Source organism: Ptychodera flava, chromosome 8 (genome assembly GCF_041260155.1).
Source record: "Ptychodera flava strain L36383 chromosome 8, AS_Pfla_20210202, whole genome shotgun sequence".
NCBI classification, from domain to species: domain Eukaryota; kingdom Metazoa; phylum Hemichordata; class Enteropneusta; family Ptychoderidae; genus Ptychodera; species Ptychodera flava.
In genome coordinates this window covers 27,148,329-27,171,301 of record NC_091935.1, presented here as the reverse complement: position 1 = coordinate 27,171,301, position 22,973 = coordinate 27,148,329, and the positions used below count along the sequence as shown (strand labels likewise).

The 22,973-nt window shown below is 39.4% G+C and overlaps 1 protein-coding gene across 1 annotated transcript; it reads right to left on the bottom strand.

Moving 5' to 3' along the window:
* LOC139138921 (mitogen-activated protein kinase kinase kinase 1-like) lies at positions 1-22,663 on the bottom strand. Its single transcript, XM_070707524.1, has 18 exons — positions 22,230-22,663; positions 20,616-20,754; positions 16,192-16,362; positions 15,080-15,139; positions 13,711-13,923; positions 12,376-12,653; positions 11,283-11,407; positions 10,568-10,788; positions 9,778-10,020; positions 8,563-8,684; positions 8,128-8,219; positions 6,689-7,878; positions 5,906-6,046; positions 5,338-5,500; positions 4,663-4,794; positions 3,896-4,038; positions 3,458-3,589; positions 1-2,991 (listed from the first exon to the last, which is right to left on the bottom strand). Exons 1-18 carry the CDS (start codon positions 22,442-22,444, stop codon positions 2,845-2,847), a joined length of 3,927 nt encoding a protein of 1,308 aa, XP_070563625.1. The 5' UTR covers positions 22,445-22,663; the 3' UTR covers positions 1-2,844.
* Positions 22,664-22,973: the final 310 nt, after the last annotated feature.

Below are 22,973 nucleotides of genomic sequence, written 5' to 3'. Positions count from 1 at the left end.
TTATAGTTTACACATTTTATTGTCATTTTACAAAATATTACTACAATCACACTTTTTAAAAAATTTACATTTCAGCTCATACTTAAGTACAGCCTTCTGAACATGGTGTTTGTGATTTTTTAAAGGTTTCATACATGTAAATTATTGCTAAAAATTTATTTCCCGTTTGAGGACAAAAGACACGATTTGAAAAGGACAGCTACAAAATACAGGCTACAGTTCAAAAGATAACAAAGGAAGACCTTCAAGTGTCTAACCTTTTCACAACCTACATTTTGGTCCATACCACTTTTTCTAGGGTGTGGCAAGACCTACATGTATATACAAGGGAATGGAGTGGGTGGAAAATTCAAGGTGAATTGAGGGTGAGGGTTGGGATTCTTGAATGGGTTAGACCATTTTTCATGGACACAGTACCTAAAATATATACAAGCGAACTGCCCCCCTTCCCAGCAGAGATGCACATGAAACACTGAAAAACTTACAAAGCTAGCCTTTACCATCATGAGTTGTACGTATTTTGACATCAGAGTCCAAAGTCAGTGGCTCTACCACAGCAAGTTGGCAAAGATAATGACACGAACAGAATTCTGTACCAACAGAAATCAAATATGATCTGTAGAAGAAATTGGCCACTGAAAGACTAAAACGCAATATGGGAAAGACGATTTCCTAGTACTGTCTTTAAATTTGAAAAGTTTTTGGGGAAGGAATGTAATCTTGCATTAGTTGTAACGTGACATGAATATCTCTAACCAAGTGGAAATATTGAGATTCCAAGCTGTGACATTTCTGTCGGCCGGTTAGTGTTCACAATAGCTACAAACCATTTTGGCCACCTGACAGAACAAGTTCCGACGGTCAATCTGGAAAAGTTAATTGCAGTGTTTGTTAGCTATCAAAAAATTTCACCCACGCGGAGAACAAATTAAAGAACCATTTTGTCAAAAATGAATACAGCATTTGTTGGCTGCAAAAAAATTTTTTGGCCGCCCTGAGGGCAGGTGAAAGGGTCACGATGGAAACTGTGACTCATGCTATAAGGCACAATCATCTGGGAATTATTTGCATAGCGCTGTCTCTCAACTCTTGCTTGGCCAGCTAAGCCGTACTTCCTGTTTTCACAGGAAATGCCAAGATCAACCTTTGATCCTTCAGACAGATACTGAATTGTTCGAGAGAGCTAAACTACCACCTGTCTGACATAAGGGCAGCAGGACATGTGTGGAAAGTCCAATCCAAAGTGACGGACGGTCAAATTGCAAGTAGGCTGGATGACATAATTCACTTTCATTTGTGTAATGTTATTTGTTGTGTTACTGATAAAATGATTTAATAACAATCTCTATCCTGACAAGGTATGGCACATACTTTCCAAATTTAACTAGAAATCTCATTCAGGTATTTTCCGCAAGCCAAACCTGCGGTTAAAAATCTTTTGCGATATCAAATTTCAACATTAAAAGATATGTCAAGTGACACCAATCATTATGGACACCTAAGCAATCAGGAAACCTCTTTATTAGGGACGAGTTTTCAAGCCAAGTGTAATGAGTTGGATGGAATTTTAACATCTCAGAATAAAATAGGGACTTGTCTGTAGTAAGGACACTTTTACCCAATCCTACAGGACATTCTTGTTGGACAGCTTTCATTATTACTGTACAGTGTATTACAGTGACACAAAACAACATTCATAAAAAATATCAAAATTTTTTTCAATTTATTTTGGTCAAATGGGTAAAATAGATCCCGCTCTTCTTAGTGTTTGCATATAGCAAGGTATCGATTAAACATTTGCATTTAGAGAACATGTTCATTTGTGTGTCATGTTGGTGAAATTTCATGATAAAATTGGGATATTTGATAAAGGCAACTTTCTTATTAAACTGCTACATCAATATGAAAATCCCTCAACCCCAGTCTGACCATGTCCACTTGTTTTTTACTTTTCTAAAAAATAATTTCTGGAACTTTGGCATTCCTTTAAAACTGCATAATTACCCTTCTCATGGAAATAAAGTTCAGCATGTTTGGTTAAGACTGGATGTGCTCCGCACATCGTCTAAATTTCGGTTTGTCTGACTTCATAAAATATGGGCTTCAACTGCATTGAAAATTGCATTTTAAAAGACATTCCTGTGGGGATGTCTATTTAAAAACTGCCAAACAGCAGCGGCTTGGTGATTAAAAACTCCCAACAGTCATGCTATGGCACAAAATGAGCAATTCATTTAAAGGCAATCTGGTGATGCTAAGTTTTAAGAAAAACTTTGGGCAGGGACATTCTTCAAGAAAACATTCATTTAAGTATAATTTGTCAGATGAACACGGTTCCTAATTGTAGTGGTCTTCAACAATCAAAAAAATATAGCAATATGGAGGGAAAAGAAAAATAAAATCTCTACAGAACTTAAGTTCATCTCTCAAAGAGAGAATAAGACTCCTTATACATGATCCTGTTCAGAATAAGTGTTCGTAAATTCATATTTCAATCTTTCAGTCCTCGTCTGTTTCAAAGCAGCACAAATGTGCTCATTTCCTGCATGAAGTTCTCCGTACCTGAGTCAAGTGAGCATTTGGGAAAACGAATGAAGCTGTACACACTGAGGTACAAAGATGTGTTGTATTTACAGATTGACTGAGACACGTGAGCTATAATCTTCTGCTGTGTTCAAGACATTGTTGTATTTCAGGTAGTAGAGTTGTACAGTTAGGACCACTCAATCTTCTATTATCCTCCGGTCACTTTCGCTGTGTGTATCTTTCACCCTGTTGACTTGGTCATCGCACCCGTCGGCGAAGTCGGCTCATTTTTTCTCTGAAATGAACCCCTGCTATTCCTCAATATCTGGTGAACACAGCATGTTTCAAGAGCTCCTTTGCTGGGGGTCTGTGTTCGGGCTGATGTTCCAGGCACCGTATTCCCAAATCACGCAGCGCTGGTGACAGGTAGTCTGGAATTTTTGGTGGTCCCTTGGCAGAAGCGATCTGGAAACGAGATAGAGGGATACATATCCTGATGAACTAAAACTTGACAAAATGATTTGGGCTCTCACGGTCTAACACATCACTCAACCTATCTGTTGCATGCTTGATTCTCCGGTTTGGCAAAAAATTTTTGGGAAACTGGTATGTAGAATTTTACTTCATATTTTTGTCAATCACAGAGTGCTGCAGTGCACCATAAAACAAGACTCGACAGATTTTGTTATGATTTACAATGCCTGCAAAATTATTTCAAACAGATATCTAATACCTGTGCATGTAATCTATGAGTTGACAGTCAAAATTTTTACATTCTGTACTGAATTTTAAGTCGTGTTCAGCGATGACTCAACTGTATACGATTTTATTTAAACGTTGAGGCTCAACAAAATATGAGGACATAGGTATGAAAAGTATTCATATGAAAGCCATCTCTTTACAATCTAAGGAAATATCAATGTTTTCTTACCTTGAATATGAGAGCAAGATGATTGGATAGCTCGCCGGCCTCCCATGGTGGCTTTGATGATGACATTTCAACCAGACAGCAGCCTATGCTCCAAATATCACAGCTTCTGCCGTAAGTCTCACCTCGCAGTACCTAGGCAATGAAATTGAATTTGAAATTGACCGTTGAATGTCTCATCAAAATTGATGTCAACATGTTTACACAATTCCCATGATGTTGCAACAGTTATTTATTATCACTTCAGAGGTGTATACACACACACACACACACACACACACACACACACACACACACACACACATAAACACACTTACACACATACACTATGCACACGTTATGCACATTAACAACAAAACTCAACAACTCTACCCTATTCCTTATTCATCCAAAGAGGAACCATGGGAGCTATGAACGAGGTAGATGATTATGACCTCTCACCTCTGGTGCCATGAAGGCAATAGTTCCGAGCAGCTGTCCCTGAAATTCCCCGGTCATGGTGGTTTTGGCGGCCATCCTGGCAGCCGCACCAAAATCAGCAATCCTTAGATGATGACCAGTGCTATCAATGAGGAGATTAGCACCTATCAATCAAAATTAAAAGATGACATCATTAGTATCGTTCCCACAATGCAATGCCAGAATAAACCTTACTTGTTTCTTTACGGTAGGGTGTGTTTTGCCCCTACGGTTTCCTCAGTTCAAGCTATATATCTTAACCAGGGTTGAATATTTTCAGTTCATGATGCTCTCTTCAAAGCAGTAGGCAATGAACAACAGTGAGTATTCTGTGTCTTAAACATGCATCTGAACACTTTCAACAGATTCACTGATTTAATTTTATGTGACTTTATGTCCTATTATTGTTGTTGGTGGTAATGTAGTGTTCAAATTCAAACACATTGCTACATGAAATGCACAATTTTTTATTGAGAAATGCACAATTTTTTATTGAGAGCCGAACACAACAGCGAGTGGAATTCTGTGAATGTGGTTGATAGGTACAGGGTGTTCAATCAAACTTGTGAACTCACAGCAACAAAGTTACGGTCATGCAAAGTCATGAAGTAGTGTCCTATTAATGGCTTGACTGGTACTGGAAAGTCTGAGTCACAACATTGTAAAGTCAGTACGGGTTCTGTCATTGATTTCTTATGTGTGAAAGGAGAGTGATTGATGTTTGGATGAGCGTAATAATGATAGCTTGCCTTTGAGATCCCTGTGGATGACCTGGTTTTCATGGAGGTATGCGATCCCGTGAAGAATCTGCCTCATGTACCTGACGATGACAACCTCCTGAAAGGCCCCATATCTCTCCAGTAACGATGCTACAGAACCACCTATAATGTCAGAGAATAACGGACATGTCGGATCACGGTGAATTCCATGTTCATCGGGGCAGAAACACGCGTGTGTATGTTTCACACCCACACAAATCACTGGAAAGAATTCCATGGGGCATGGAATTCGAAGATGCGTGTAAGGAATTCGAGCTAGGATCAGAGCCCAAGTAATTAGGAAAAAATATTTCAAACATGATCGTAAAAACTCCTTTACGATCTGTAAAAAATTACTGATCATACTTCAAAGGGCACTGACATATGAACATTGGCTTTTGTGCATGTGTGACCTTTGACCTTGGCAGCCTCTTGCAAGAATTTTTTTCCCATGATGGCCTAGATCGATCCACAGAGTGGAGATCCTCTGCTGTGCTGTCTGTGATCTATCTATCACAGAAAATATCTATGGAGGCTTTTTTTAAGACATTTTATGCTGTCTGTGTTCTTTCTTCAGAATTGACAAGTCTGTGAATGTGGTGAAAGAGAAGGGAAACTTGCTTTATAAGTGTAAAACACAATGTGACATTATTTCACTTTACATACCAGGCATCCATTCCACAAAGAGGTTGAAATGCGCTCCTTGCTGCGTTGCTCCGATCAGCCGGGAAACGTGTGGGTGATCCATTCGCGCCAGCATGGCGATCTCCTCAAGTATCGCCGACACCACCTTTTCTTGGTCTGATTTGGAGTTCCGGCAAAAAGAAACCTGCCAGAAAACAATGAGTATTTATCAATATAATATATATATGAATGAATGAATGAGCAAATTGGAATGAATTGATTATACGGTATTTTGATCTTTGTATGCAGTGATCTGCCTTGTCCATGAACATTTGAAACTTTGCGGTTAAAATTGGGCAGAAAACTTTAAGTTGCCTGAATATCTCTATTTTAACTTTCAAATATTTTCAAATATAAAGGTTATCACAAAATGTAACTCTATTAGAAATAAACTGATGTTGATTTTCTGAAAAAGAAAGATGCCGAACACAAATATCATTCTTGTGTTTACGTCAACAACACAGCAAACAATTCTGGTTCTGTTATCTTTTTGGATCATATTTCGTGATATAAAAAGATGCCCATTGGAGATTGAAAAGTATTCAATTACCTGTTTGACTGCCATGATGGTCCCTGATTTTACATCCCTGGCCTGATAACATGTTGAGAAAGCACCTGAGCCAATCAGAGGTCCTTTGATCCAGTGTTCACCCTCCATATACACACTGCCCTTGTCGCTTTCATCCCCGCCCTACAATAGTAAACAGAGAGGTATTTAAGTTGACTCAAAGTCTGCAGAGGCAATATGCTGATCTCTTTGCAATGATATGAAAAGACATTGCATGAAGTTTTCCTTCAATATATTTAGGCTGCTCTGTTACCCTGGAAACCATTTAAGTTTGAACAATATCACAGACAAGGATCAAATCAGCTGAATGAATAAATCAATCTTTATGAACAGTGTCAGCGTGCAAACTTCCAGTGACGACAAGTACATCAAGTTGATGATTGAAATAGCAAATGATGAATACATCTTGATCACTTTTGTTTAGACCACTGTATATATGCAGGAATATGTATCAGAAAGATTTTGCATCTGTAGTAAAGATGTGCACTTGAAAATCAAACTGAGTTTCCCACTGCACAATAAGTAAATTTCAAATTCATACCACGGTGTGGTTTTTAAGTTCTGTGTTGTTGTTGTTTTCATTATTTGTCATTATTTTGAAGATTCATTATTATAGTTTCCAAAGTAGAGAAAAGATTCATACTTCTTTATTGGGATCTACAATGTGTATAAAGGTTAAGGGTCAAAATATTGCTATCGTTGCATCCAGAATGCAACAGCAAAAAGACTAATGTGCTGGGTTGTGAGAAAGTGACACACTCTCACCTCTGGTTGTACATGGACAGTGAATTCATCCTCCTCTTCACTGGACAGTCCCGGCACCATGGGTAATGCCATCTGTGTGACCGAGGATTCCATGGCGATCGCGAATGCCTCCGCTTCCTCCGCCTCTACGAGCTCTTGACAACAATGCAGCTGCGACACGTCTTCTTGGTACTTCGGTTGGTGTTTCGGTGACTGAGACGCCACCTCGCTTTTGAAAGAGACCGGCATCTCGCTCGGCGATACGGGTGAAAAGACCGACAAATCGGATAAGTCTTCCGTTGTGTCTGAGGCTCGTTCCTGTGATGGGTCTTTCTCAAGCACCCTGCTTTTACTTGATTTCTTCCCTTTGCCTTTTTTACCGCCCGTCGATTTCTTACCTGAAGACTCACTAAAATTGAAACTTTTCGGGCGAGTAGGCCTTGCGCCATCCAGCTCAGCCTCAGCCTCTGATTGGCTGGTTGAGGCTTCACAGTCTGATTTTGCCCCTGATTGGTGATTGGCTGGTTTCTTCTCCTTTGGAGTCAATGGAGGTGTCAAGATGCCCTCCGAGACTCCGTCAATGTGCGTGTCATACAGTTCACGTTTCTGTAGTGTCCTTCGCGCCACACTGACCAGACAGTCCAATTCTGCGGTACTCTGTGGGGAAGGGTTGGGGCTTCCGTGACTGGGTGTATCAGTGGGTGTGGCGTAGGGAGTGAGTGGCTCGGTGAAATCCTCATCGTGGTATATCCTGAGTGCCTGCTCCCTTTGTATTTGATACTCCTCATTTATTCCCAGCAGTCGTCTTTTCATGCGCTTTCCTGGCGTTGGGGGTAAATCCTCAAGCATGCCAGACACCTGTAGGAATATTTCCGACGCATGTACAACCATGCGAGAAATATTCACGAAAATTCGCTTGCCGTATTTGGCAACACTTGCGTGGGAGTTGGTCACGGCTGGCAGTGCAAATTTCAATACCGACAACAAGAAGTCCTGGTTCTCATAATTTTGCCTGGAGGCATATGCAGAATCGATAGTGTCGTTATCTCTACATGGTCCGAGAGCAAATTCCTGCGGAAACTGATCCAAGAGTTTGTCAATCACATACAGTCTTCCCAGCAACCATTGCCAATTTGATGACGGGTTGGAGTTCGTTGATGAGGTCACTATTGTGGTCATCACAAACTTGACCCCACCGATTCCATCAGTCCCTGGAAGAGGAAAATTACGTAAGCTTTGTCTTTCCATACCTATATTTACAGCTCAGCACCTTATGTCAGTATAGGCATATTTCTCTCTATGAGATTATTTCCAATACAACCAAAGTACTTGTATGTAAAAATAATTGCACAGTCAGATATTGAATCATCAGAAAATATAAATACCTACTTTTTCTCCTTCAAACACGAATTTCACATTTTTTCAGAAATGAGAAAAGGAAATTGGGAGGGGGTTCTCACCTGGGTTAACAATTTCTCTTCCGATGGCAAGTTCTCCATTTTGGCCACGACAAAGTTCGACCAAAGTGGATATTGAGAGTTGACTGGTCCTCCTGGCACGATATGAAAAGAATGAAAACGTCAGTAATGGGAACTCCTGTCTCACCTTGAAATCTTAATTAGTATAACAGCCCCATTGCTGCATGTAAAGATGGGCCATACCACTAGGTGTCACAGGTAGGTTGGGGTAGGTGAGTGAGTGCGGTTGAAATAGTCCCTATTATGTCCTACAAGACACACGAGTATGCCATTATATGCAAACAATGCTTGTGTTATCAATTATGAATCATTTTGATTGAAATGGCGAAATGGAGACAACTTGTGAAAACAAGGTTCTAAAGATCTGTGTTAGATATTTTTCATTTTCACGACTACAAGCGAGTGTCAGAACTTTACCTGTTACCGTCAGCACATTTGAAGAGTATGGCCTCCATGACAGGTTTCAGGTATGACTGCAGCCGTTGCGTCTGCTGTTCATCACGACACGGCACATAGGCCAACATTGACCGTAAAGCTCTCTGCATTCAGATCAGAAAGTAGCAACACACATGAATCAAAACACTGACCAGAGGAAAACTTTTAGCAGGGAGGAAAAAGGTAGTTTAGTGATGATGAAGATTCAATTCATAGTAAAATATGAGAGTCGAAAATTATTTTTTGAAAGAAGTTATGTATGTTTTACCATGTATACACCACATATTTATGTAGTATTTTCCTACTACTGCTAAACAAAAAGAACTGAATTGAAGCTAATTATGATAATTTATTCAAATGCATATGTAGTGTCAGAGTAGCTGTGCACCAAAGAGGACTTAATTTGGGCATAGAAGGACAGATTATCAGTTTTAAAGCCATGCTAAATGATTTGACTAATGGTTGCTAGGTCATGAGGGGTGAGAGGTCAAAGGTGACCAATCACAAAGGCCGTGTTATCTGTGATACAAGTCACTTGTTATCACTGACAGCGGTTTCTCTCACGCCTGTAATTACTTTGACAGCAATAGTGTGGTGTTCAACTCATTATCCTGTGGAAAATCTGATATATACCCCAACAGACTGGCCAGATGAAGTCCATATGCAAAAATTAACAAACGAAAGAGTATAGAAGACAGAGAACACAAAATAGACGGAACAGAGGATGAGAGACGGTATGAAGTGGTGAGATACCTCGGCTGTAGATGAGTGCATTGTGACAGTAAAAGGAGAGCAGAGATTTCAGCAAGATTTAGAACATGCCAATTGGGACTTGTTGTTAGTACTTGCAGATGCCTACAGAAAATTTTGAACGGAAAAAAGTTACACAGAGTGAATAAGTAGAGAAATGTCAAAGAGGACAGAGGCAGTAGAATATATTAGCATACTTTTTGAAGATGAAAGATTTGAAGAGAGTATGGCATTTTGGTGCAGAGCTGCTAGTAAACGAAGAACCAGACACATGCAGAACATGCTATCATATCCTCAATATCAACAGTGACGGAAAAATAATGAATGCACATTTCGACGGGATAAAATATTCTTGAATCTTCAAAGTCAGGATACAAAATGTCGACAAAACAATGTTGCATTGTAGAGGTATCATTATATAATTTGAAACAATTCTTGAAAACTCACCAGAGCTGCAATATAAACTTTGTAAACTGGATCTCCACACATCATGGCTAAAATCTGACAGCCATTTTCTAGCACGCTATTGCTGGTGACTTGTCTTGCGACCGTCACGTTGGCGGTCGCCCTTCCCTCTCCGACGCCTGGAAGCAATGCCCCTACAACATCACGGGACAGACGGTGTAGTCCCGTCTCTCTCGTTACCCAGTTCCGGGAAAACAAACATGAGATCAGTTCATTGCCAAACACCTGATAAAACAAACGCACGGAATAACTGTTTTAGTTTTGCAATCATGTATATATATAAACTCATGTAGGTAAGATTGTATGGCAATAAAACAACAGCCAACAGACTGACCCATTTTCTACTGGGGAGCACTGACTCAAGTTGTCACATCTATTTTCATCATAAAAGAGATGGTTCTACTAAGCTTGGAAAGAATGTCAAGAACGTTCTTTTTAGTCTTGGATTTTGCAGACCATTCTTTGCTAGGCTGTATTATATGGATTGATGGGTATACTCCAAATTTAATCAAAGTTAGCTAAAATTTTGATGATATAGTTTCATTGCCCTTTTTTGTACTATGAATGGACACAATCCTAATTGTGTGAAAGGTGGTTGAATGGACCTATAATGTACAGTGCAAGGGGCTATAAGAATTTGTACCCTAATCTTCAGTACATAAAATCTGACATACTATTATCTGTTTTTCATTATTGTCTTCATATAGATATCACTTATTTTATTTATCATTTATTTTTTTTCATATAATTGTACATATTCTGAACAACTCACCTCAATCCAGGGCTGAGCTTTCTTCATATGCTCCACCGGTATTGGCTCAGCTTGAGGTAGCACGACTTCGCTTGGCACCGGTGAGGAGGCCCTGGTGTTGGGTGGCACAGTGGGTGCGTCTACTTGGCTTTCATTGTCGCTGAACTGGCCAACCAGGTTCCAACTGGCTCTGCAGAGTGGGCAGATCAGCTGCTCGTTCATGCGCTTGCATTCCTCTGCCCCTGAAAATGAAAAAGAAATTATCAAAATATAAAATTTCATGAATATTTCCGGTGCATTTCACCCTTTTAAAAACAATTTTTTTTTCAGAGAAAAAAATTGGTCTGATAAAGAACAACTGAACTCCTTTGCTGATGGGAATAGATAACTTTATGCTACAACAAATCTTACATGATTTTACATTTGGGAATACGATTATGTCCTTGTACGGAGAAATGGAAACTTGCTTCGGGTTAATGCTCTATCAATTGCAAACTGTCAACATTGACAGTGAGCCAGAACAACGCTTTGTGTCAAAGGTCACACTCTTGATGACCTACGTTGGATGCGAGATTTAACCCTGCGGGCAAACTGGGATCAAAAGGTTGTGTGTAAAATTTAATATTCCCAACAGAACTTTTTGATGGAAATAGCACTTCAATTATCAACTGTGGCATCATTTTGGCTTTTCACACCCAGGGTTAGACACTCTTTAAAATTTAAAAGTGGTACTTACAGATAGCTACGCAGTGGTGGTGGAGTTTGTTATGGCATCCGTCTTGACAGACCACAAGACTCTCTCCCTCTATCATCTCCAGAAGACATATCGGACACACTTCCTCCTCAAGGTCTTTAGTACTGCTGTAATAAGGGTGTAAGTTACCAAAACATTAGGCTATCTGCACAATCATCGACATCAGCTTGTTTGATAAAACCACATGTGGCTGGTTTCGGTTTTCCCCGACCTCTGACCCCTCGCACTCAGAATCCCTTTAATGGCAACAGTATGTTTGGTAGAGTGGCTTTTGGACAAAGTCATTCTCTCGTAAATCTGCGTTGACCTTGCCGGGCCAGATTATAACAATACTGGCGACAAAGGGCTTTTAAACGCGACTGTTATCATCTGAACATAACATTGGATATAGCTGTTTGTGTTTTTTTGTCTCTGAGCAGAGTAACAGCTGTATGCTGACCTCCATTTTAAACACCAAAACACTCCAGATTAAATCTATATAGATTGGTACAGGGTTGATGAAGTCCTGTATGAGGAGGTGTTATTTTCAGCAAAGCAGAACTTTAATCTCCTTGTACTACAGAGACAAGGCACACAAGTATAAGCAGACTGTCCATTTTTTTCACATATGACTCACAAATGTGGATAAAGATTTAAATGGACATTATTTCAAAAGTAAATGCCAGTTTAATATTGTCTATTACATTTCCATTTCCTTTTTTTTTGTTCTGTTCATAAAATACAGTTCCTTGTTCCACTCCCATGATCATCTCGAAATACCCTGCTTTCAACTTGTCAACACAGCCTGTGGTGTCCAATGTTATTGTCGACAGTTGAATTTTAGTCCAGAGTAGAATTAATTTGTCAACTACAACTTTCAATAATGTGTATTTCAGAATACATTTGGGAGCAGAAGAAGAAAATGTATTTGAAAACACAGAATGAAAACATTATCAAAGTTACAGCATTTGCTGCCTGTACTGTATTCACCATGAAATGAAATGTCTCTGTCTTTCAGGCCTTTCAATTATATTAGTAGGACCGCTGCATTCATTGGATGAAATTAAACCAGCTGTAGTTCAAAAGTAATTTCTACCTCTGTTCGCTGTTTGGTTCAGGAGTTGATGGAGGCGTCTCACTCTGCACATTTTCCTTGCTGCCACTTTTCGACTTGGCACTCTTGAACGAGGACGACCTGGACAGCTTCTTGAGCAGGGACTTTCTCCTGGCGTGGTACTGTTGGAAGAGCGCTTCCACCTCAAAGTTCTTGAGCTCCCGCGACCACAGCAGGGGATCGCTGTCTTTGACCTGGAAAACTCGCAACATGACAAACAGGAGATGGATGCAATGGTGGCCTTTGCCACAGCTGCATTTCTGGAAGACAAAAGAGAGATATCACGTTGTATTTTTCAAATTCTCATCAACAATATCACTGTCCATTTTCAAAAACATTTCATCTTCTTCCCTTTATTTATTTGTATCAAGCAGTTTCATCCACGCAACATTTTTGTTTATGAGAAAATGATTCAGACCTTTTTCAATGAACAGAAGTAATTTTCTTCTGTTGGCTTTGAGGAATATTTGTCTGTTGTTTTCCAATATTTCTGTTGTATTATTTGTGCGAAAGACAGAGAAAATTATGGATAAACTGCAAAATTTTTGCATTTGCCAAAATCTGATAAGCAATCTGAGTAACTGCAACACAAATTCATTTTGAAAAATTACATGCTGCCCATTGTTTTACCCTTTCACCACCATGGTTTAGCCCAAACCCAGTGTTATCAACTGTGAGTGTGGAACTGTTTATGGGGAATTGGGGGTGAACAGGCTAAAAGTCTTGAATATTTCCTACCAAGCGACAGAACTGCCAGGCAGTTCAGATGTAGTCTCTACCATCAATATGTAGGCCAAATATTTCAACTGACGAGAAATTTCTCCATGTGAACCCAGTAAAGTACAAAAGTTGTTATCGGGACTGTTGAAAAAATTGTTCTCGACCATATATTTTAGAAATGGAATTTCAACGGGAAGTATTTGAGCAATGTCTAAGGTCTGTCAGATTTTATTATTCTGCTGTATGATTTTATGATTTGAGAAATTTAAATGCACCACTCCTGTTACACCAAGTTATAGACCTAAGCAATCCATACAGCTCTCTCTAACACACAAAACTTCTGAACTATTTGTGTGAATTTAGAAAATTTTCAATCCTTCTTATTATTTTCCCTTGATTTACATGGGCGTAATACCCCTATGCTTTGCTTTGATGCTGTCCTTTATGCTTGTCAGAAATCAGATAAATGCAAAATGTGCCTCTTTCTTGGTCACATGTTATTACCTGCAATCACAATGTCTGTCTAAAAATTGCATGAACATGATATCAAACACTGACAATGTATCTTTATCAAATTATCTTTTAAGATTTTCTCACCTGTGGTCCGATGATGACTTTGAACTTATTGTCCGGGGCATCTCCACCAATGGTGAAAGAGTTTGGTCCATTTTGCTGCAGGAGGTACAGCCTGGCTCGCTGCACCTTCTCAACTTTCTTGCGGGCATCTTCACTTGACAATGCCGAGTATCCGTCCCCTTGGGGTGAAGGTGTCCGCCGGGAATATGCCGTAGGTGATGACGGCTTGGTGCTCTGACAGACGGAAAAATAACCACATTATTGAGTGTTTTGAATATTCAGTTAATATCTTTCAATGTTTTTCCCTTTCCATTGCTCTTGTTTTTCAAAATATTAATTTCTGAATTACGAGGGTCAATTGTGGGCAAAATAAGTTTCATTTTCAAATGAGAAAATTGTCACTAAAACTTGACAACATATCCAGACATTACTGAATGCATACGTGTTTACATATACAACCATATCATTGGAGAAATTGTAAGTTTATTCCAACAAGTGCTTTCTGAAATTTGTAACTTTAATCTTTTCTGATGAAGATATTTCTTGATAAACTAGACAACAAAAATTTCAACTTAAAATTTCAGACTGACACTTTCTGCTTGACCCGTCCAACTTAAATCAAGAGAAGAAGAAACTCCACTATATATGCCTGAATAAAGGACATCACATCCCTGGGGCAAGGTTACATGTACATAAGACATGCTGATATAAAGAAGGACATATGTCTGCATGTTACGTCACAGAACCTCTTTCGTTAGAAACATCACTCCTTTTTCTCTGAATTGCCTTCTCTTTTTAAAGAAAGACCACTGAATACGCTGTAATATCTACTGTTTGAGACAAAATCTTGTGTGTGCACAGTATCGAGTAAAGTGAGAAGTAAGGTTAACCTCTAGGTTTGTACAGGAACTACGCTTGTGATTACAGCCATGATTTTATTAGTTATGCTTGGTGAGGCATGTTGACTGTATCAGAATCTTTTGTACGGTTGATTAGCAAGGTTTTGAATAGCAGCTAGAAACTGACAGACTGGCCTATTTCTGTACATCAATCAATATAACCTCTTGAAAACTTTCTTGTAATGCTTTCATTTCGAAAAAAAAAAAATGTTTCCAAGCCATGAGCCGACAGCTGGTTCACTTCACTGACACGAGGCTGCCAAAATGTTTCTGTGACATGTATTACGGAAAGATATTATTTAATTTATCTTCTTTATAATTGCTTTCTCAAGGGGGAGTCCTGTTTTCAGAAGTGATATGTCTTCAAACATTCAGTTTGATCTCCAGGGGGATATGAACTTAGAAGTTGACCAATCGTGATTCATTTCAGGGGCACAGCTAGAAGGTTGTCTGTTTAAGGTATTTTTAAACTTTTTCATCGTTCTACTCACCGTAGGCGAGGAAGTGGCTCTCCTTCTTGGCACTGTGGGTGAAACCGGCCTGTTAACGACCTGACATGAAGGAGAAAATAGAACAATCCATCATGAAGAGGGACTTGCGGACAAGGAAAGACGGCTGCACAAAATCAACACTGGGTTTTCATGACCTGGACATGATATGCTTCATTAATGCATTCAACAACAAATCATTAGTTCATCAACTGGGTGGTCTAATTGACAACCACATCTTGATTGACAGGTGAGAAAAACACAGAGAGGCTTTGAAAATCTATTTTTACACGTAAAATCACTCAGCAGGAAAATTTAGTGTCAAGCATGTACTGTGAAAAAAAAAGTAATTTTTTTCTCTGCTTTGAGGAAAGTATATTTTGACAGATTATTGGGATAACTTTTCTGATTCAAGGGAAGATACCTGTGACTTTTCGTAATATTTTCATTATCATATATATTCCTACAAAACAAGTACATTTTCTTTTTATTCCTTTCAAAGTATGTTGCAATGCAAAGAACTGGTCTTGCACAGACAACTGCTTGTCTCCGGGAAATATATTATACTGTTGTTGTTGACAATAACAAAATTCAATTGTTATGAACATTACACAGACACACATGTTGTGTTGCAAGAAGATATTTCTACATGACTTTGCGGAGCACACGGAATACCTTGTATTTTACAAACAGAGGAACAATAATGTGCACTAGTGCTGTGGCGAACAGAGCTTTAATGAATCACACATTGCCATGTGTACAGCATTCACTGTCAGAAATACGGCTAAAAACACAGAGAAACAAGGGAATCCTCTTTCTTATTGATGAGTGATGGATTTCAGTTGTGGTTTTTATCGTCAAACAACTGTGTTATTGCCCGATCGTTTCCTGGGTGGTCTAAACAAGTGTCTTTACAATCATACTGAAAACCACTCAGCTCTGAAACATTGGAGTAAACATTTTTTATCACAATTCCGTTGCACATTGTTGCAATTCTGCTGCACATTTCAAGCCATGCTTTTTTTTGTCCCTACATCAAATTTCACAGACTCCTGCTGGTGCTATCTATTACTGACCTAGCCCACCAAGCTTTGAACTAGAACTTTTCTGCTTACCTGTCTGGTGAATGGGGATTCATTCGAAGGGGACTGGTTTCTTCGAGATCTGTGGTGGTGTGAGCTGGTAGAACTACTGCTGGTGTCCTTACTACTCGTCATCGAAGACACTGACGATGCACTGCTGATAGTTAGCAGCGGTGACGATGATGGCGATGGCGGCTTAGCAAGCTGTCACATGGATAAAAATATGAGAATTAGTATCAATAGAACGAAAAATTAATAAACATGTGAAATTGGAATTTAAATATAACTATGGTAAAATTAATTTGCTGGTCACCATTGCACTGAAGAATTGATACAAACTCCAAGATGCAAATTTTGCTTTTCATGTGCTCTCACTCTCGTCCACCATCCTCTAGACCTGTTGATGATCGTCTTCCTTACAGGCTGCCTGGTGGCTCATCACTGAAGGTGACTGACCACGGAAGTGTCTGTCAAACACAGTAATCTTATGCCAACAAAAACTTGGCGGCGCACACAACATATTTACCATGCATGCTAGAGCAAAGGATGTTGAAGACTTTTCAAGGATTTGAAGAGCAACTGGGGATAAACATCTTGGTGGAAGTTCCTGTCTGGTCTAAATGTGCTCTCTTGTGTCTCTCTGCAACTTATACTACCCTGACAATGTTTTTCAGTTGTAAGAAGTGATGTGGCTGCATTTGACAGACCCTTGGCAATCTATCAACAAAACTGTCAAGCATATCAATCAACCTATCCCACTGGGATAATTGACAGGTCAAACTGGGGTGACTGTTGGGAGGGGGGGGGGGAGAGAGAAGATTGAAATTACAAATGCCTAAACTTGGAATAGTCCGACTTGATGATGCTATTTATAAAGGTACACTGAAATTGACATGTGTCACGAAATTTAACGAGGGCAGTGCAGTGCAGCGAAAGTAGGGTGGGAACGATCCCTAAACTTGACATTGGGAGAGTTCTTTATGTCAATGTGTTTTCTGGCTAGGGTTTGGGAATACAGATAAACAGGCCCTTGTTACATTTCTTCAGGCAGCTTACATTGTAAATAGTATACAAATGTGGAACTCCAGCACAAAAATAACTGGTGATGGTGTTAATGATGAGCGAGTCTGGTAACACTTGCATGCTCCAGTTTTCCAGTTTACTGCCCTCATAAGCCACTTTACATTGGTGTAAATAGCAATGAAGAAGAGGGGGGGGGGGAGTTGAGGAGAGTTACCCTTGACAACTGTAACACATTGAACATGTTACATGTAAAGGCTTGCCAAGTTTCACACTAAAACCCTCTAGGGATGCATAACTGTCTGGTTTGTGGATGGCTGTCTGGGGAAAACAAGCTATTAACATAATTACACAGGCTATTTGGGAGATTAGGGGAAAAAAATCCCTGGCTCTGTTTGGACAAGATATCATAGTTTGGTAATAGTAATTATCACATTGAGTGGGCTAAGCATACCAGGCCAATATCTTTAGGGAAGCCACTCAGACAGCGCAGACACTGAATTCAGACATACATGTGATCAACTCAATACCCGACCATGGTTTAGAGAAGACGGACGGACGAGTCCCTGTCCAAGTCTGTAACTTAACACCCGCCTTCGCTGACTCGCCCCATGTTCCAATGCTAGTAAATTTCTAACTGCGGTCACAGGGGTTAATGCATCCAGCTTGCGCCTGTACGCTTCACCGTGCTTCACTAGAATTGCAGATGGCGTTCAGTGAGAAGCTTGGAGCGGTGGTGGGTGACCTTCAGCGCACATCAACCCCTGACATGATCTGCCTGGAGAATGGAACGGGCAGACACTTTTCCCATGACAGGATGCAAATGTGACCCATGGACTAACTCAGATATATATCTCTTGAATATGAATCCGTGGCATGTCTTCAGATCATTCTCAAGAATCAGTGAAAGCATTGTCCAGTATTTTTGTTCTGGTTCTAAAATACAGTCTCTTGTTCTTTTCCCAATGTAATATTGGAATGAAAACTCTTCAACTTGTCAAACACAGAATTCACATTGTGCCCAATGTAACTGTCAATAACTCAATTCTAGCTCCAACTAGAATCAACAATAACCCTGCATAATATACAATATACGTTTAATCAGCAAGGCTTGCAGTAATTTGTATTCCAACATACATAAAAGTAAAGATGTATTTGTTTTGTAGAACAAAAATAATGAACGATATCGATAGTCACAGCTCTTGTCCCTTTAAAAGCCTGCTTTGCTAATCATAGTATTTTACTGCTGCACATATAGAACGGTTCGAAATTCTAAAATCTACATGATGTAGTAGAAATTGGTTACTGGTACAGCTTCACAATGGTAAAACAAGTAGGATTGAAGTATCAACACCATTGGTTGAAAAACTGACCAAGGACCCACACTACCATGTACTGTACATTTTTTAATCTATAAATTATTACTGTGACAGTGTATTGAACTGGTGTATACATGGGAAAAGGGGAAAACATGATTGTGAAAAACGATGACTGCCCCATAATTTCACATCCTACTACCCATTTTTATATCTTCCTTATCAAAAGTTTTCACAGCATTTAAACAACCGAAAACTGAAGGTCAGTGCCCCTGTCGTTGCCCTGACCTACATGTACTACCATAAGTTTCAATAGCGTATGAAGGAACGGACACGTTCCTGGGTGAAACTCGCCTACACTGTACTGGTATCTAGTTTCAACGAGTCTCCCTGCTATCTCTGCAGTGGCTACATTGCTTCTTGCTTTTCAGATAGCGGTCTATGCTTCACTTTGGATAAATGACTGGGACTCTGCCAAGTACACGGACTATACACGTAAATACAGGAGGCCATAAAGATAAATGCTTGACAGATACCATGCATGTGTCACCATCTTCCCTGTTTGGTGGATGGTGAGATCTTTTCAGGGTTCACTGTCCGTTATCAGGGGACCGGCAATTTGTTTCATTTCAATTCCAATCTCGCTCTACATGTGGTCACACATTACATAGATTGGCAGTCTCACGGTTCACAAACAATGTTGACTGAAAAATTCCCTACTGTAGCTCTTCAACTATCAACCACACACTCTGTCCTACATATTGGATATTTTTACACCACTAGGTATCACAAACCCTAGTGCTGTTTTTTCTCACTGGACAGCAACTTTGAGGTGTCCTGAATTGACCTTTCCACACTTCCTCAGACCTGGCACATTGTTTGATCAGTGTAGCTTGTAGTCTACAAATTAACTTCTATTTATATTGCAGGTCAACGGAAATTAAAATCAAGGGTCAAGTTTTTCCTGTGTAACTTGAACAATTCATATACGCAGGTTATTTGAAAAGCAACATTTGGCTTCAGTTAATTGGGACCATTGTGTACATTGTACATGAGACTGGCCACATCCTTCCAAACAGACACTGAATGCCAAGTTTTGGATGCTTTGGAAATGTACACACTGCAACAACGGGAATGCCAAATACATGTTCTTAAATTTCACTGTTAATAATGTACCCTGTGGGGTGAAATTTGTTTCACAATAAATAAAGGGTAACCTGTCACTATGTATCTTGTGTTACTTTTTCTGTTTAATCAGTATGTACTACATGTACATGTAGAAATCAAAGTGCGTTGACACAGAAAGACCCAACATGACCCAACTGACATGTTAACTGCAGTTTCAGTTTCAGTACAGTACTCATAAACAACCATTATCTTCATGGCAAATACAAACATTTCGATGAACATTATCAAAATTTCATTCTATCAAATACATTCTCTGCGGTGCTTTTTCTACCTGAAGACAGGATCATTGTCACTTAAACTGCGAACATATAAACAGTTATAAAAAGCTGTACTTCAGAGATAAATGAATTTAAAAGCTTGTCTGACCTAGGGATGACTTCTCCGAATAAGTACGTAAACTGGTCCTTTTTCTCAAGGGGGCTTAACAGTTCGCAATGCCAGTCTGAATTTAGCTGAAAGAATGCTCAATTTTTGATGAATCAGTTGATCAAAGTGTCATAACCTCTATACCACAGGTTTGGCATAAACCCATTGTTATCGATTGGGAATGTGGACCTGTTCACAAAGAATGGGGTGGAAAGGTGAAACAATTTCAGTTTGAGTTGAGATATTATCTACTCTGCGTTCATCAAAAGTCTATGTTCATGGGTGTTTATTTTCAAAATATCAAAATTCTACTAAATACTACTGTTGTTTTGACCATGGATTTTCCTATTTTCAAGAACGGTGATGTACAAAAAAACAAAATGACCTTCGGTTTTATACGGAGATGATCTATCTGACCCCGAATAGAAAATAACAACTTTAATTTACAAATCCTTTCACCATTATATTCTGAAAATTCCAACTTTTTTTCAGAAATAAAAGGGTCAGTGTATACATTTGGGAAATGAGGAGAAAGATTGACAGGTGAGAATTTATTCAGTAAATTACCATTGGGCCCTTGATTTTCTTCTTCTCCTCCAGTTCTTTTTTCCATGCCGGCATGGAGCGTAGCTTTTCCCGGATTTTCTGTTCTTCCAGCCTCTCATCAGTCTTTGACAGCCGCCTGGCTTCCCTCTCCATGGCAACCCTGGCAAAAAAAACGAACCAGAATAACATTAGAGAAAGAACCAGCATGTGACATGACAGTGTCATAAACCATAATCCTTTTTACTCAGTCAACAGGTAGCCTTGGGAACTGCCATCAGTGCAAAACCAACCTCTTTAATTATGGTCTGTCATTACAGACTTCTACAATGATCCATTTGGTTTTATGGCAAAAAATCGTGTATCTGTAACTATTTTTTTTTCTTCATAAAACCACATACAATAGATGTGAATATTATATAAAGTGTTTTGCCGATCATTCCACTGTGGCTGTTTTAATTTAAAAGATAAGAATGATGCTCAGAAATTAGAATGAATTAGTTTTTACATTAGACATGCATTTCAATAATTACTGTCCACCTTTCACTATCAAATTTCAACACATATACAAATATGTAATTTTAGGATGGCTTCAGCAAGTATATTCCTCCTGTAAAATGAGCAAACATTCACAAACAGAGTCAAAATTAGCTTTGCCGTTAGTCACTTGGAAATAAAAAATGAACAATCAAGTCACTGGTGAACTACATGTAGTGCTCCCTGATTTTCTACTGTGATGAGTGATTGTATCAACGATCAGTAAAAGATGACAATTTTGTAGCTTTTCTTTTACGTGCTGTTTGAAGTGGGCTTCACATGTGGGCAAAAACACACAAGAAACCCACCAAAATGGGGAACAACTATAATTAAAATATCACAAAAAAAAAGCACAAAGTCCGTCGCCATGAGTAAGAAGTGGGGAACTGCCAATATCAAGTGAGTCACAATCCATACAAAAGAGATGGAAATGAAATCCGACAGAAATGTTAATATCATTAAATTTGTAACCTTCAAAATTGTCCTAATTTGCCATCTTCTAACCAGCTTTATACTGTCTTAAGTTGACTTTATAATTTTTATTTCATTCAATTTATAACACCTCGTACAATTATTTTACCATCACGTCCAAATCGTGGAAAGGAAAGTTTTTCTACACAGAATCGATGTTCTTTCACTGTCTGCTGCTACTGGTCAAACTTCCTTGGGCTACCATTTTCCAGGGGTTTGGCCAGCCGGACGGACGTCGGCACGGCCACGGGAGTACATATATGGAAATAACTTCCGCCGGTGAGCGAGATAGAATATAGCCAGGTATGTGATGCAGCTCCGACCAAACAATTGCCACCACACCCAACGCACACGACAACAATGATAACGATTAGCGCGTATATTCAATTATCATAGGGTTTGAGTTTTGCATTTTCGTTCTGAGAAAGTCAAGATCCGACGTAAACTTATCTACAGCAACATGTTTCCGTAATCGCGCCAGAAGTTGTTGACAAACTAGTTGACGTTTTTATTTGAAACACAATCTGATCGCTAACCGTCGGTTCAGCATGCAAACAAGACCTTGCACCACGCGTGCATCAAGCAGTGTGTACGACACCATGGTCATCCCACCCCCTACAATCGTCTTACCTCTGGAACTCGGCGTTTTCGACAGGAGCCGGATCCCTGCCCTCTGGTGGAGGAGTTAACGGGCGGACATGTTTTAGTTGCTTACGTGCAGCTGCATAGAAAGGGCTTTGCGACGACGTGGAATTTGAAGTTTCCTTTCGATCAACCAAAACATCCGGCGACGAACTTCTACTATTCGAAACGCTTGTAGTTGTACAGTCCTGGGGTTCAGACATTATTTTCCAGTCTGCGATCACAAACTTTAAGTACAAGATTACCGACAATGGTACTGTAGATATATTAATTAAGGTTACTCCATCGTATTCAAGTCTTCAACGCCAACAAAATGATAAGGATCAGGTCAGGATTAAACGGTTTCTTCGCGAAGGAATTCGTTAGTTATCGCTGTAACGTAGAGCCGTCCATGTTACATCCAACTATTTGATAGCGACCTCGTTTTCAGCTTTTCGTAGTACCGTTTTATAGGTGACGTCATTTGCTATATTAGGAAACAAAAAAGCAAAAACGTTGAGGGCGGTCGATAGGCTAGAAGGGGTTGTTCTATATTTCTGTAGGGGTGTGGAGAACTTTGTACCAGCAAATTACCATCGTTGACGTCAAAGTTATCAATGCTATATTGTAGGAAAAAGAAGATTATAGTAGCCCAAAAAGTCTGTCTTTAAGAACTAAGTGGCATTGACCAACGAATCCCCGTAAAAGCAAAAATGTATCCATGTCAACCCCCACTCGTTTGGTGCAATATTT

Bases quoted from the DNA above. Each gene is read 5' to 3' on its own strand.
- LOC139138921 (XM_070707524.1), bottom strand. From the start codon at position 22,444: ATGTCTGAACCCCAGGACTGTACAACTACAAGCGTTTCGAATAGTAGA. The intron at 11,408-12,375 runs GTAGAAATTACT...CCCTTATTACAG, and splicing joins GAACCAAACAGCGAACAGAG to CAGTACTAAAGACCTTGAGG. The intron at 10,789-11,282 runs GTAAGTACCACT...TTTCATTTTCAG, and splicing joins CCACCACTGCGTAGCTATCT to GGGCAGAGGAATGCAAGCGC.